Genomic DNA, 13,785 nt, shown 5'->3' on the forward strand with positions numbered 1-13,785 from the left:
GGGTGCAGGTGTCCAGGGGTAGTAATTCTGGGGCGAACAATCCATGTAAAAGTCCAAACAGGTAATCCAAGACAGAAGCGAGAGTCCATAGCCAGGCGATCCATCCGGGGGTTAAAACACAGGAACCGGGTCGGAACCGGCGGGGGGGATCAGGAACAGAAGAGCCAGACGCAGCAGGACCCGGGCTCTCACGAAACAGGATTCAATGAAGAGCCTCGAGTGACGTCTGCGTCTGGCTTTTAAGGTGGAACTGAAAAGGGGCTGGAATAAGGAACAGGTGTGGGGAATGGGACAGAACGAGGAAGGGCTGGAGCGCCCTTAAGAGGAGGAGTAGCGATCGTGACAGTAGGGTCCTAACTACAGCACGACAGGGCAGCTACGATCTGAGCAACACACTTTGGTCACCCTGCGTGTGAGACTGGGCCGCCATTTCACCCGGGTGCGTCACTGGAGACGCCTTCTGCCAGCTTGTCCGGGACGAGCGCTATAATCTATCGGCCTTCACTCCTTGCCGGAGAGAACAGATGTTTGTATCCCAGATGGTGTGGTTTCGAGAGAGCACTGAGGGAATTGCGGGGAAGAAAATAAACAACCCTGGAATATCTTCAGGTTCGTGATGAGTTTTTGGCTTTTTTTTTTCCTTTTGAAGACGGAATTTAAAAAAACCGCTGAAGCCCCCCCCCCCCCCCCCCACCCCATCTAGCTCTTTGTAGCAAGTCCCTGACAAGTGCTTCCAAATAAAAAAGCTTGATGAATCATTCTGAAGAGCTATTATGAGTAATTTGGAGGCTGATATGAGATTAAGCAATCCTTTTTAAAAAGCGCTGAACATCCAAATCGAATAAAATTGAATCCCGCATTCAGAATTTAATTACAGTGTTTCTCATTTTTGGAATTACGAGCACACTGACTGCAATCTGATAACAGCGCCATCAATGAGTCTTCAACCTCCACAACACAAAAAAGGGCCTGCTTCCTCTTCGGTTCCTTCCTGTTAGCTTTTCCTTTCTTCAGTCTGATGGGAATGTTTTATTTGCTCCCTTCTTTGCTTAATTAGGTCTATTCAGGGTTTTTGGTCAGTTTTGAGGGCTGATGGGAAGGGATCTCGTGGGAGGCGACGGCATCGTTAGTCTGCCCTGCTGCAGGAGAGCCGGAGCGGTCCCTCTCTCGTGCAGGAGCACTTGCAGGTGGCACTTCTGCAGGGCCTCCTGGGACGAGGGCTGCTCCTCTGACCGGTGAGTCGAAGGCAGCTGTTGTCCACGAAGGGTAAGAGGTGAAAGGGGGGGTTTGTCGTTAGGAGAAATTGCAGCTTGCCGGGTGGGGGGGGCGGCAGGTCAAGGGAAACAGCGCTCGAACGTGACTCGGGATCATCACCCTATCGGCCCGACGCCTGTATCTTGTGAGGCCCGGTCCAGCGCTTGGCCTCAGCTGGGAATTCAAGACAGGAGCAGGGCCGGCGGCGGACATCAGGACATCGCTAGGACCTGGAGGACACCTAGCGTTTCTGTGCCGGCAGTCACAGACCCCGCTGAGCTCCTGTTCATGGGGTGAAGCAGCTGACTGTGTTCTGCAAGGCAGCGAGAGCTCAGCCCTTACCCTGTCTTGGGTGTGTGTTCTTGTCTCCTTCTGGCCTGACTTAATCAACTCCAGGAGCAAATGAAAGTCTGACAAAACATGAATCTGATCAATGACGCAGCAGATTAATTGAATCGTCTTAGGTGACAGTCGCCAGTGATACAAGTCACTGTCATTGTTGTAGGTAATTTCTAACACAATGCACTATTCCTTTTCTTGCTAATGAAGGCAACATCTGTTCATCTGCCCACCCGTGTCGCTTTCCATTCTCAGCTGCTATTTATATGAGAAAAGTTGTGTTTGTATCCAACAGAACACCCTTCTTCAAAACGCCCTCTGTGCCAATGCAAAACAGCTGAATAATGGATTTGGAGAGACACAAAAAATCTCTGTCTGTCTCTCTCTCTCTCTCTCTGTATGTCTTGGAAGAAAACATGGAGTGAATGCAAGCAATAAGTGTGAAACCCAACTAGCAGTCAAACTACCGTTATTCATTCAAGAGCTGACAGATAAACCAGACAGACGAGATAAACCGTCATCTGGAACTATGTATCGTGGCTTAAAATAGCTTAAATAATGATCAGATATAAATGGCAGAATTTGGTCAAAATAAGGAAGCACCAAAAAAAAAAACAACAGAAAAGAAAAAGCTTTTCAGCAGATGCTAGCCTGGAAAAATCACTAAAGAAAGACAGAAAATATTCCAGGCTTCCCAAACACCCAACACAGCTCTGTAACTCGGTTCACAAACAGCACACCACACTCCTCATCCGGAGACAGGTGCTGAGGCCATCAGCATCCTGGGCAAACGGTTCCACGAAAGCGAAGGAAGTGAACTCTGATGGGGGCGGATCGGTGGCTCTGTGGCTAAGGAGCTGTGCCTGTGGCTGGGAGGTTGCCGGTTTGAATCCCGCGGCTGGCAGAGGAATCCTACTACCATTGGGCCCCTGAGCAAGGCCCTTAACCCCAGCTGCTTCAGGGGCGCCGTATAAATGGCTGACCCTGTGCTCGGACCCCCAGCTTCTCTCCCTGTCTGTGTGTCTCATGGAGAGCAAGCTGGGGTCTGTGAAAAGACACATTCCTCATGCAAGAAATTGTATATGACTAATAAAGTGATCTGATCTTATCTTAATGATCAGGAGTGAAGCCCTTTGAAGCAAAAGAACTCCTGTCTTCTGTTTGCATCGTCATGTTGAATCATCAACTTGGGAATCCGAGATGTCCCTGATCGCCAAACACTTCCAAATTGTGGCCTGGATTTCCATCTCTTTGGACTCATTTTCACTCCCTGCCTTCCCACCCTCCCCTCAGCATCCTGGGCAAACTCTTCCACAGAAGTGCACAAAGTGAACTAATGACAGGTGTGTTTCTCCTGCTCGACATGCTGCCACCATGACGACGGCTAAGGTCTGGCCTGTCACTGCTGCCCCTTAGTCCTAGTGTTGACTGCATTTGACCCACAGGTTCAGCTGGGAACTGATGTGCCTGTCTGCGTTCCCCAGTCTGATTCAGACCAGCTGTTGCCAAACCTCATCCTTGCTCTCCTTGGAGGCGGGGCCTCGGGATAATGCACCAGTGATTGGTGCACAAAGGAGGGAGGGGTCAAGTGGGAGCAGTGTGATCAGCACCCAGCTAGACAGATCAAAATCTGAATGGGATATTTCCCTATAGCGGTATTTCTTCATTTTTAAGGCACGCAGTTAAAATGTCAGTGGAGAACAGGAGAATTGAAAAGCAACATAAAGCTGATTTTGTTATGATAATAATCATTTAGAAAGCTGAAATATTATTTGCAGAATTAACTCAGTAAAGAGATTGCAAAATAACAAAGATAAGTTAACCGATTAGGTTGAAGAATGTAACCTATCTTTTTTTCCCAAGCTGCGATTCGGAAGAAACTCGGATTCCCTAAGATTAGCAGCTTGAAGGCTGAATTAAATCCTTCTCTCCGTGATACAGTGCGGACAGCCCCAGCTATGGCAGGGCCTAGTCTCCTCTCCATGATAAATCACACGTTATTCAGCTGACAATGCAAAATGCTGCCAAGAGCAGAAAAAGACCAATCATTTCACAGTCCAAGTGTCAAATTACCTGGAAAAATTGGCAGACAGAAAATGGGGGGGGGGGGGGACAGGACGGGACGAGAGAATAGCTACCAGGAGAAGACAAAGTGTCACCCATCTGAAGGAAACACAGAAGGGGGTACATTTATTTAAAACAGAACTCCGAAGAACAAGGTTGTTATTTCTCTGACTGCCAGGGACACAGCCTGCAAGAGGAGTCGGTTAGCACTGTTGTGGAACAAAACTGCCAGTGAGGGACAACAAAACATACAAGGGAAGAGAGGGCAGGAGAGAAAGGTCACCCCTGCTTGTTTTTTGCCGAGACATTTCTAGGTACTCAAGAAGGAGAGCCCTGTATCTGCTGTGGGGTCTCTGCGGTAGATACCAGCTCCTCATCAAACATGACCCCTCCAGACTTCCTAATGGTTGTGGGACGAGTAAGACTCTGAAGCCACAGACTCATTAACTGTCTAGTGTGTGACAGGCACAGCAGTCATTTGTATGGAGCACGAATGACCAATACTGTTGAGGACAGCATCCCAGTGAGAGAGAACACACGGGCGTCCTTACCAAAATGACTATCAGTGTTAAAGTATAGAACCCAGCAAAAACAAAAAAAATGTGCATAATGTGCATCACTATAATTTGCATGCTTTGATTTTAACTACAAAGATCTTAGTAAAGAAACGCAAAACTAACTGCAAAAATAAATTGTTTACAAGCGCTTCACTTTTTTATGGCTCCTCTTGGTTATTAAAAGGGATGAAAACTTTCTCTGTCAGCAAAACCAAAGACACCGCAGGTAGTCATTATCATAAAACTCAGGTTTTAAAATTCCAGGTGCTGATACACTACAGCCCCTGTGTCCACTAATTATGATTAAACAATCTATCATCGCCATGTGCGGAGCTGAAGAGAAAATCTTCCAATGCTATAGAGCTGTGCTTAATTATAATTAAAATGAGTCCCACCTGACAATTTGCAAAAGTTAAGCAGAACAAACCGGTCGAGCAGCAGGGCTCCAAACAGCGCTACCAACAGGGAAGGACAAAGAGAATGGGATTGTGATCAGAAAGGGAGTTTCGATCCTCCTCCTACAGGACTGATATCTGGATCCCTGTCCGAAATCTCAGTGCCAGGAGCAAGATGCCAGGATTCCGGAAAGGCTGGAGATGGAGCGATTCAGCCTCTTTCCAAGGCAGAACTCTCTGGGGCTTCCAAGGACAGCAACCCCCTGATCTGTTTAAGACCTGCAGCTGGTGGCTTTCATAACCTGCATTACTGCAATCTCCTCCGCTAATTCACATTTGTGTCAATGGCAGATTCTATTACACACCTCCTCCTGGCTTTCTCCACTCCACCTTATTATTTTCTTATTTTGTTAGAGTAATAATGTTTCTTTATAAATCCACAGAGCTAATCATATAGCCTGTCACCTCACATTTATGAACTAGAACAAAAATGTTCTCTAACGCGCGCGTTTATGGCCTTTTTTATTTTGTTCCCCTGCTGCTGCAGTGACGCCCGTTAAGTCACGGCTCGGTGCCAGCTGCACAGGGCCGAGCCTTGGAGAACTGCCTCCTGATATCGCAGTTCAGGGACCGGACTCATACGGGCTGAGAGCAGGAGCATAAAGGGTGATAAACCCACTGCTTGATAATTCTGTCCAAAATCAGAGAAAGGACTAAGCCTTTTTTTCTCCTGCTCGGGAAATGTGGGGGAAGTCTGAGCCCCCCGAAACGCTCAAACCTGCACTGACTAGTGCCAGGGGCTTACTAACATGAGCGAATACCAGTCTGGAATCCTGTGGTCTTTTCATTTGGTGTATAACCTGGGGGATTCGCTGTCACTGACTGTGCCCAGGACTCCCCGTGTGGCAGTGCACAGTTGGCTCACTACCACTGGGGACAGGGTGGACACTTACACACAAGAGGCTGTCTCGTTCCCCAGCAAACCCTGCACAAAATCAGCTCCTCCAAAATGTCCTCCAGCAGCAAAACATGCCACCGAATCAGCAAACAGCACGATTTTTATACCTAGGCAGTTGGAGGGTAGGTGAGACGAGGGCTTGACCCTCTCCCAGACCTTTGATTAAAACTCCATTTACTGTAGTAGAGATTCGGTGTAAGACAACGCTGTGACAGCTCTAGGATATAAACACTGGAGCTTTGATTTTCCTGTGTTACACCAGAACAATCACTAGACCAGTCAGAAACATGTGGTTGTGCAAGCAAAGCCAGCTGTATTCCGACAGAGTCGTGTCCCACACATCAGATACCCTCCCCGTACATAGGAGCACTGTCTCAAAAGTGTCAGGACCCATGCCTAAAAACCACCTAGCTTTTTAGCTTGCTAACAAAGCGGCTGGTGTACTCCAGGCGATTCGCATGTCATCAGCAGGTTGTTTAAATCAAAAAGGAGAGCCCAGATAAAAAAAATACTCAATCGATTTTACGTAATCCAGAACCACATACTGTAGCTGCTGAACCTTTTTGCACCAAAGATCTGTAGAGGCAATTTCTGTCTGTAATGATGTCCCCTCAAACATTTGGTAATATCTCAGGACGTTTTTAAAGTAGAAGCCTGGTTTATGGCTTAAATTCAAGCTAAACAATGCGTTCGTTACCGATAGCAGGGCAACAGGACAATCAACAGTTCAAGGGACCACACAACCCAAAACGAATCCCTCAAAACGTACTTTCTCTGATTTCTTGTCGACACCTCGAGAACAAAACGAAACCCTTCAGACAGTCAATCGAGAGCCAGCAGGAGCGAACCATGCAGCGGTTTTCAACGCCCAGGGGTGACGGACAAAAGGCTCTGGCCGCTAAGAACAGCGGGACCCCATCCTGAAAACTAATGACAAGGCCATGTGACCGTGGAGAGGGCTAATGGATCTCTGCGGATGAGGCAGGCGAGGAAGGAAGGGGTCATTCCGAGAGGAGGTGACAGGGAAGTCAGGGCCCATGCCGTCTGCAGGCAATTATGATCTTAAAGGTATCTATACGATACAGGTGCAAACACAGGCAAAGGCCCAGAGGGAAGTGCTCTGCTAGCAACGTGTACAGTTTTCTAAAAAGCCTGGCCATCACAATGCAGTGACCACAGCCAAGGGATGAGGGATCAGGAGGAACCGCACATCTCTGAGCACGTGAATGAATTACAAAGTAATTACCGAGTAATTAGTTATTGATTAGCACCTATAACATTTATGAGGGTTAGAACATCAGGGCACAGTCAGTCTGCATGACAAGCCCATTCATAGGTGTAAAAGTCGTGAGGGTCTTTAAATGAGTTTTCTCATGCCAAGGACAAAAAAGGGTATATTTCTTTTTCTGCTTCAGAGCTGGGCATGAGAGGAGGTCACAAACTCCTGCGGTTTGAACCACAGGGCATCAATTAACCAGGAATCCAGGAACCAGCTGTCCCAGCTTTTGGAAAGGATGGTGTCAGGTGAGCTGGGGACGGAGGAGTGAAGGCTCTCACAGAATGAGGCCCATTGGAAACAAGGAGAAATAACGCGACATTTGTAAGGAATTGGAAAGGGAGCAAACTCCACTGAACCCCAGGTGGAGAAAAAAGAAATGGCAAAATCCCCATGTCCAACGTCCTTTGTCTCAATGTCCCTTCTTTTCTGCATAAGAGTAAAGCCCACAGAAACTGCATTAGGGGGACCAAGTTTGGGGGCAGAGCGGTGGCACTCTGGCTAAGGATCTGCGCCTGTGGCTGGAATGTTGCTGGCTCGTATCCCGCGGCCAGCAGAGGAATCCTACTCCGTTGGGCCCCTGAGCAAGGCCCTTAACCCCAGCTGCTCCAGGGGTGCCGTATAAATGGCTGACCCTGCGCTCTGACCCCCAGCTTCTCTCCCCGTCTGTGTGTCTCATGGAGAGCAAGCTGGGGTCTGCGAAAAGACAAATTCCTAATGCAAGAAATTGTACAGGGCTAATAAAGTGATCTTATCTTATCTATGGAGAAGCCAGAGAATAAGACCCAAGAACTTCCTATAGATTCATTTGCTTTCAAGAAAAGCAAATGCAGCACATTAGCAGGACTCAACAACACCTGATCACTGGGTGAATTCCTGAGAGAATCCAGGACAGGTGATAGAATCGGGGAGGACTCGCCAGCATGGGGAACAATTAATAACAGTGCTCTGCTGAAGCCCAGCAGCTATGCATTATACTGTATCTCACTAAATATTGTCTAAGTATAATAAACTAATGATCCTCGTGAAATAAGAAAGATGAAATGGCCAAGTGAATTTAGTATCAGCACTAAAAGTTCATTAATCATAAAGTATTGGCAATAAAAAGGCATAACCTTCTTGATTTTACTAGAAAAGCTTTGTGTAATCTCCTGCACAGACATGGGTTTATGGCATGGGACTCTGCAGCTCACATGGTCCTCTTAGTGAGCTCGTCTCTGCCTTTAGAAATACAGATCCAGAGATGGAAGAGAGAGCCTCTTGAGTAATAATAATAATAATAATAATAATAATAATAATAATGATGATGTCCTAAATGTTAGTAGATGTTCTACTAATTGTTATTGCTTTGGCGACATGAATTATTCATCGGCCATGCAAATAAAACTTTTCAAATCTGAAAAATGTGAAAATTAAGAGCCACAAACTGAAACAACTGCAAGAAAAGCTTTCGGATCTGGTGAGCAGAGCGTTTCTGTGCTCTCTGTGCAACGGTGGGCGTTGTGGCAGAAGGAACGTCTTCAGAGACTTGCTGTCTGTAAAGAGCAATTACCAAGAGCAAATTACAGCTGAATAATTCTCATTTATCCCTCTCATAACAGAGCCACTTCTCCTTCATTAGGAAGAAGAGAGGGGCACCAAGAGGAAGTTTGTACACTGTAGTTAGATTGTCACTTGCTTTTCCAACACCGCAATCCTCTTGGAAGCAATAAAGCGTTTTAAACTCCACAAACACAGATATATTTTTATGTACTCTCTCATATACTGTACAAGTGCACCTACAGAGGGAACGGGAATAATTTCACAGAGCACCATTTGTACATCCTGTTTTGAAAATTATCACAATATTAGGCTTGGGGAATGGGTCTCTTCTGTTCTAATGTAGGCCTACACTTCAGCTGGGTGCATTGAGGCTGTTTTGCAATGCTACTAAACAAGCCCAGACAGTGCCACTTATCTGCACCAGACAGCTCAATCAGTGTGCTGAGTTATTAGTTCATTCTGTACAAGTATAGGTGTGCTATAAATTGTGCTGCATTAGGCCGTAGCAATTGCAGTAAGATGGCTGAATTCTATTAGAAGGTGCTGCCAAAGGGGAGAGAAAGCTGTAAAAAATGTATACAGCCTGCAATGTAATGACATAATGAGAAAAGCTGCAGTTTAGACCATTTCTTGTAAATGACAAACATGTGGACTGTTATAGGTGCGACTGGCAGTTACAAACATGTTTGGCAGTTTTCACTGTGACACCAGTGGGAGGTGTGTGTGCGTGTGTGGGGTTGAGCTTAGTTAAAGCTTTTGATCCACGTCGTATAGCCAGCAAGGCTCTCCAACATGCAGAGAGAACAAAATACCGTTCGAAGCGATCCTGGCTCAACACGACTCTCTCATTTTAAAGGAAGAAACCGCGACAGCTGGGGAATGAATGGGAATAATTAGTTCATTTTTCTCCGTTCCTCTAGGTGCTCAACTCTGAGCCAGTTCTCATCATTAGCACAGCTATGCCATGGCGGTGGTGAGATTGAGCGCAGATTGCATGTGTTTGTGCTGCAGAATGAAATATTAATAAATAACCCACTTTCATGTCAACGGTCCTTGATGAAGGTAACACACAACAAAACACACAACTCCACCATTGCCAACGATGAAACACACACCAGCATCCCCTCAGTCAGGACTTTAAAACCCCCTGCTCTATCTCCACTGCTAAAGGATCAGCTCACGGCTTATTTCTGCTTCACTTGTAAGAATAACTCCTCCAGGTGTCGAATCCTGAACAGCTGATTGGACTGAAGTGCCCAGTCTGCAGGTCTGTTGGCAGAATAAAGCACAGTGCAGCACATGGCTAGGGGTGAGGTTTCCCAATCAACACTCTCACCCCTCTGAACGCTCCTGCAGGTTTGGCACAAATTAAAAGGAGAGTATCAATCACATACAGGCATCCCAGTTATTTTATCAGTACAGTAAATTTCCGGGATAAACTTGTAATCCTCCTTGTTTTCTCGGATGTATTAACCAGGGACAAAACTACAGAGGAATTCTTGAATTCCTCCTCAGAGCGAATTACAGTGTAGCAGCCACCCCCTCATGCGCACTGCTAATATGGGGCTAAACAAGGGATTTAGATAATAGGCTACATGATTCTCTCAATTAACTTTATTTTCTCAACTCATCAGGCCTAACTCCAGCATAATAGTTTTACAGTGGTGAAAACTGCTTACCTCTGCACAGAATAAAGGGCTAGGAAACAGCTCGCAACAAACAAGCTTTCGTAGTGGTGTCGGGCTTCACGAACATCTGGTTTGTCTTTTAGTTACCGTGATCAAGCAATTTTTTTATGGCAATGAATAATAATTATAATAATAATGTTGCTTTATTAGCCCTATACAATTTCTTGTATTAGGAATTCGTCTTTTCGCAGACCTCAGCTTGCTCTCCATGAGACACACAAACAGGGAGAGAAGCTTGGGGTCAGAGCGCAGGGTTAGCTATTGTACAGCACCCCTGGAGCAGTTGGGGTGAAGGGCCTTGCTCAGGGGCCCAACGGAGTAGGATTCCTCTGCCGGCTGCGGGATTTGAACCAGCAACCTTCTTCAACCTGGGCTCCTGAGTACTATCAATAGATGACCATCATATCATAGCAGGCTGTGTTCTTCCCAGTCAAGGTTTCATCAACAAAAGGAGACGGCACAGTGTTTGGTGAAGAGCCCTTCAGCGTATCTAACATTTCTGTTATTTTATACACTGCATGAAGCGTGGAGAAGTGTACCCCTTCCCTCTTGTTTGCTACCAGTAGGTGTTCTGCTCTCACAGACTGCAGCCAGGAGAAGCTGGCTGCCTTATAAACGGTCTGACCTGCCTTACTTTCCTTTAATCCGGGAGTTTAACAAAGCTGTGGGCAGGGTTTATAATCGGAGCTGCTGCCTCTCCAGCACCGTCTCCTCCCGGGAAGGAACACAACTTATTATCCCGAGCGGAACTGACAGGGATTCACACCAGAGCACGGAGAGCCCCCCGAGAGGCCAGGATCACCTGACCCTGGCCTTCAACGTCTGCAGCTTCCCGGGAAACAGCTGCAGGTGAGGAGCTGGGGGGACATTTCCAGATCGGATCTGAAATCCCCTGGACCGAGCTGTACACAAAGATCTTTACATCCCCAGAACTCGTCTCCAGCTCCCTGAAAACCTTTTTTTCCACCTCTGATAGTTGTCATTCTGAGCTGTGTGCGTTTTTTTCTATACATCTTCGCTTCATGTACAGTATTTCTATTTCTATTCATTCTGTTAAAACACGTGCTGTAATAAGTCTGTGTTTTCATGAGAGGGTCCTATAAAGCTTAATTGGGACTGTTTAATATGATACAGAATAGTAATGTTACCAGTACATTTTGAAATTCAGCAACAAAATCATTTGAAAAAATGTATTGGCGCAAATTTTTAAGTGTAATTTACTTGAAGCCAAAGGATGAAGATAAGAAGAGTTCATCTGCTCTTCCCCAACAAGGGAAAACGACTGAATTTATATCAAGGAAACTGATTCATGTAATAGAAAACTCATTTATAAAGCTTAAGGTAATAGAAGGCTTTTGTTACCAAAAAAAAAACTACATTTGGTTTCTACACGTTATTATCTTCTGTTTATTAGGAAGAAAGTAATAATGATAAAACAACAACCCCATCCATAAATCAAATTATGGAAATGTTGAATTGCAATTTCAGCCTGCAACTGAGTTATGAACTAAACCAATCTGTTATAAGTGACCTCAATTTCATTTCCCCGAGACTGTGAGTATGTTCCTCCGGCACGAGAACGCTCTGTTTCAGTGACTTCTAGAAAGATTATCATGCATGGAGGGACAGTAAGCACAGGCACAAGTAAATATCACCCCCTTCATCGTCGGAGGCACAGCTTGTATTTACAAAATGTGAAACCTCAAGTCTCTTTAGGTCACATTTTGGTACTTCTGCATGAAATCAATAATATCACTACAGTTTCTTACCAGCTGCATTACAAAGTTGAAAAGTTTAAAGATATTATAATAATATTACTACTAATAATAATTCGTATTATTGACAATATCCACACACAAAATATCAATTTGAGAAATCGTATAAACTCCAGTAGGTAGTTTTACTTCATTACTGCTGCACAACAATCTTTTTTCATTGCGTTGACTGGGGGTCAGCTCTTACGCTGGGATGGACAAGGCTGTTGTGACTGGTGAGACAGGGGAGCCGGCTGCGGACCCCCTGCCTTGTGCAGGGCCCGCGCAGGAAACAGCGGTGCTGCACCACGCCTCACTGTGGGGTTCATCTCACCCGTCTCAGCCGGGCTCCTCCTGGACTGCTGGGGAACTCCGGGCCTGCAGCACAGCACTTCGCTTCCAGAGGGCTCTGTCTCTCAGTGGTGTAGCAATGAGAGAATTGGGGGATATGAGGGGAAACTATGGAGAAGGGGGCTCCATATGCAGAGGTGCTTTTTCCTCCATGTAGCACTGAGAGGATCTGGAACCAGCTGTCTAGCAAGGCTGCCCAAGCCCATCACCTGGCTCCCATCAAGGAGACGGATTGGCTACTGGCAATCACACAGGGCAGGAGGGGTGAACGGCCTGCTCTTGTTTGCAATCTTTCAGATGGAGGGTTAAGCTTGCGACACTGATAAAAAAAAAATTGCACATTTCTGCACAATTTTGAAATTCACATCCCTTTATTTCTAAATGCCAGAGCCAGGAACAATCCTGTTAAAAGGAATTGGGCTCCTGCGTGAGCCGGGCCGGACTGGCTGGGACTGGGAGTTGGGAGTTGGGAATTGGGACTGGGAGTTGGGAACTGGGCTCCTGCGTGAGCCGGGCCGGACTGGCTGGGACTGGGAGTTGGGAGTTGGGAATTGGGACTGGGAGTTGGGAATTGGGCTCCTGTGTGAGCCGGGCCGGACTGGCTGGGACTGGGAATTGGGAATTGGGCTCCTGCGTGAACCGGGCCAGACTGGCTGGGACTGGGAGTTGGGAGTTGGGAATTGGGACTGGGAGTTGGGAACTGGGCTCCCGCGTGAGCCGGGCCGGACTGGCTGGGACTGGGAGTTGGGAACTGGGCTCCTGCGTGAGCCGGGCCGGACTGGCACTACATGGTGCTGTCGGACCGTACCTTGATGACGTCCTCGTCCGTGGACCTGCAGGCAGGCGCGTCCTCCACTTCCCTGACCGTGCCATCCCTCTCCACGGTCACCACCTTGACCGGCACGGTCACCAGCCGCCCCGTCAGAATGGCCGTGTTCAGAACTTCGGTGTCCTGGAACACACAGAGCAGACACACACACACATTGGTGGGCTTCATTCACCAGCAGCGGAACGTGCCGGGCGGAGCCCTTCTCTCCCGGGCATTCTGGGAAAGCCACCAGTCACCCTCTGCAAAGCCAACGGCTCAGCATGGATAAAAAGCAAAAAATGATTCAAAAAAGATATAAACTGAAAATGCAATTTACAGAAAAAACTCCTGCCATGACTGAAACGGTCAGGATAGGAAATTCAAGGTTCAGTAAAAATTTGGATTCACTGGGATTCTTAATTCTGAACAGCAGGCACAGGTCTGTATTCAGGTACAGGTACAGGCCTGTACGTACTGAACTCTGACACTGGGGGGGCGCACCGAGCACCTCAGACTGTTCACACTGAGCCCCCCTTTGGTCCGGCTGTGCACTTGAACTCTCCCTTGGAGATTTCTGGCTTTTCACACTGTACATCCAAGACAAGTCAGTTTGCAAGACAAATTCCTCATCAATCACAGCGGCTTCTGGGCAGAACTCAACGGTGTTTAGCCGACAAAGAAGAACATCCGTTACGCTGCGCTTAATAAAATATATCAGATATTCTTTTGCAGGCACGGTAAAGACGAAAGCATGAAAGCGCCATTAATCGGAAAGGGTGTAAACTGTAACAGAGCAGAA

General features: G+C 46.8%; 1 protein-coding gene across 1 annotated transcript in view; it reads right to left on the reverse strand.

Annotated features, from left to right (window-relative positions):
- LOC148818888 (transmembrane protein 132C) overlaps nucleotides 1-13,785 on the reverse strand; it is a 68,501-nt gene that overhangs the window by 17,144 nt on the left and 37,572 nt on the right. Inside the window, exon 5 of the mRNA XM_088935936.1 lies at nucleotides 12,987-13,130. Within this exon, the coding sequence (XP_088792062.1) occupies nucleotides 12,987-13,130 (144 nt within the window). The remainder of the gene's footprint in view (nucleotides 1-12,986; nucleotides 13,131-13,785) is intronic.

The sequence above is a fragment of the Atractosteus spatula genome, chromosome 17, assembly GCF_055471065.1.
Source record: "Atractosteus spatula isolate fAtrSpa1 chromosome 17, fAtrSpa1.hap1, whole genome shotgun sequence".
In the NCBI taxonomy this organism is placed as follows: domain Eukaryota; kingdom Metazoa; phylum Chordata; class Actinopteri; order Semionotiformes; family Lepisosteidae; genus Atractosteus; species Atractosteus spatula.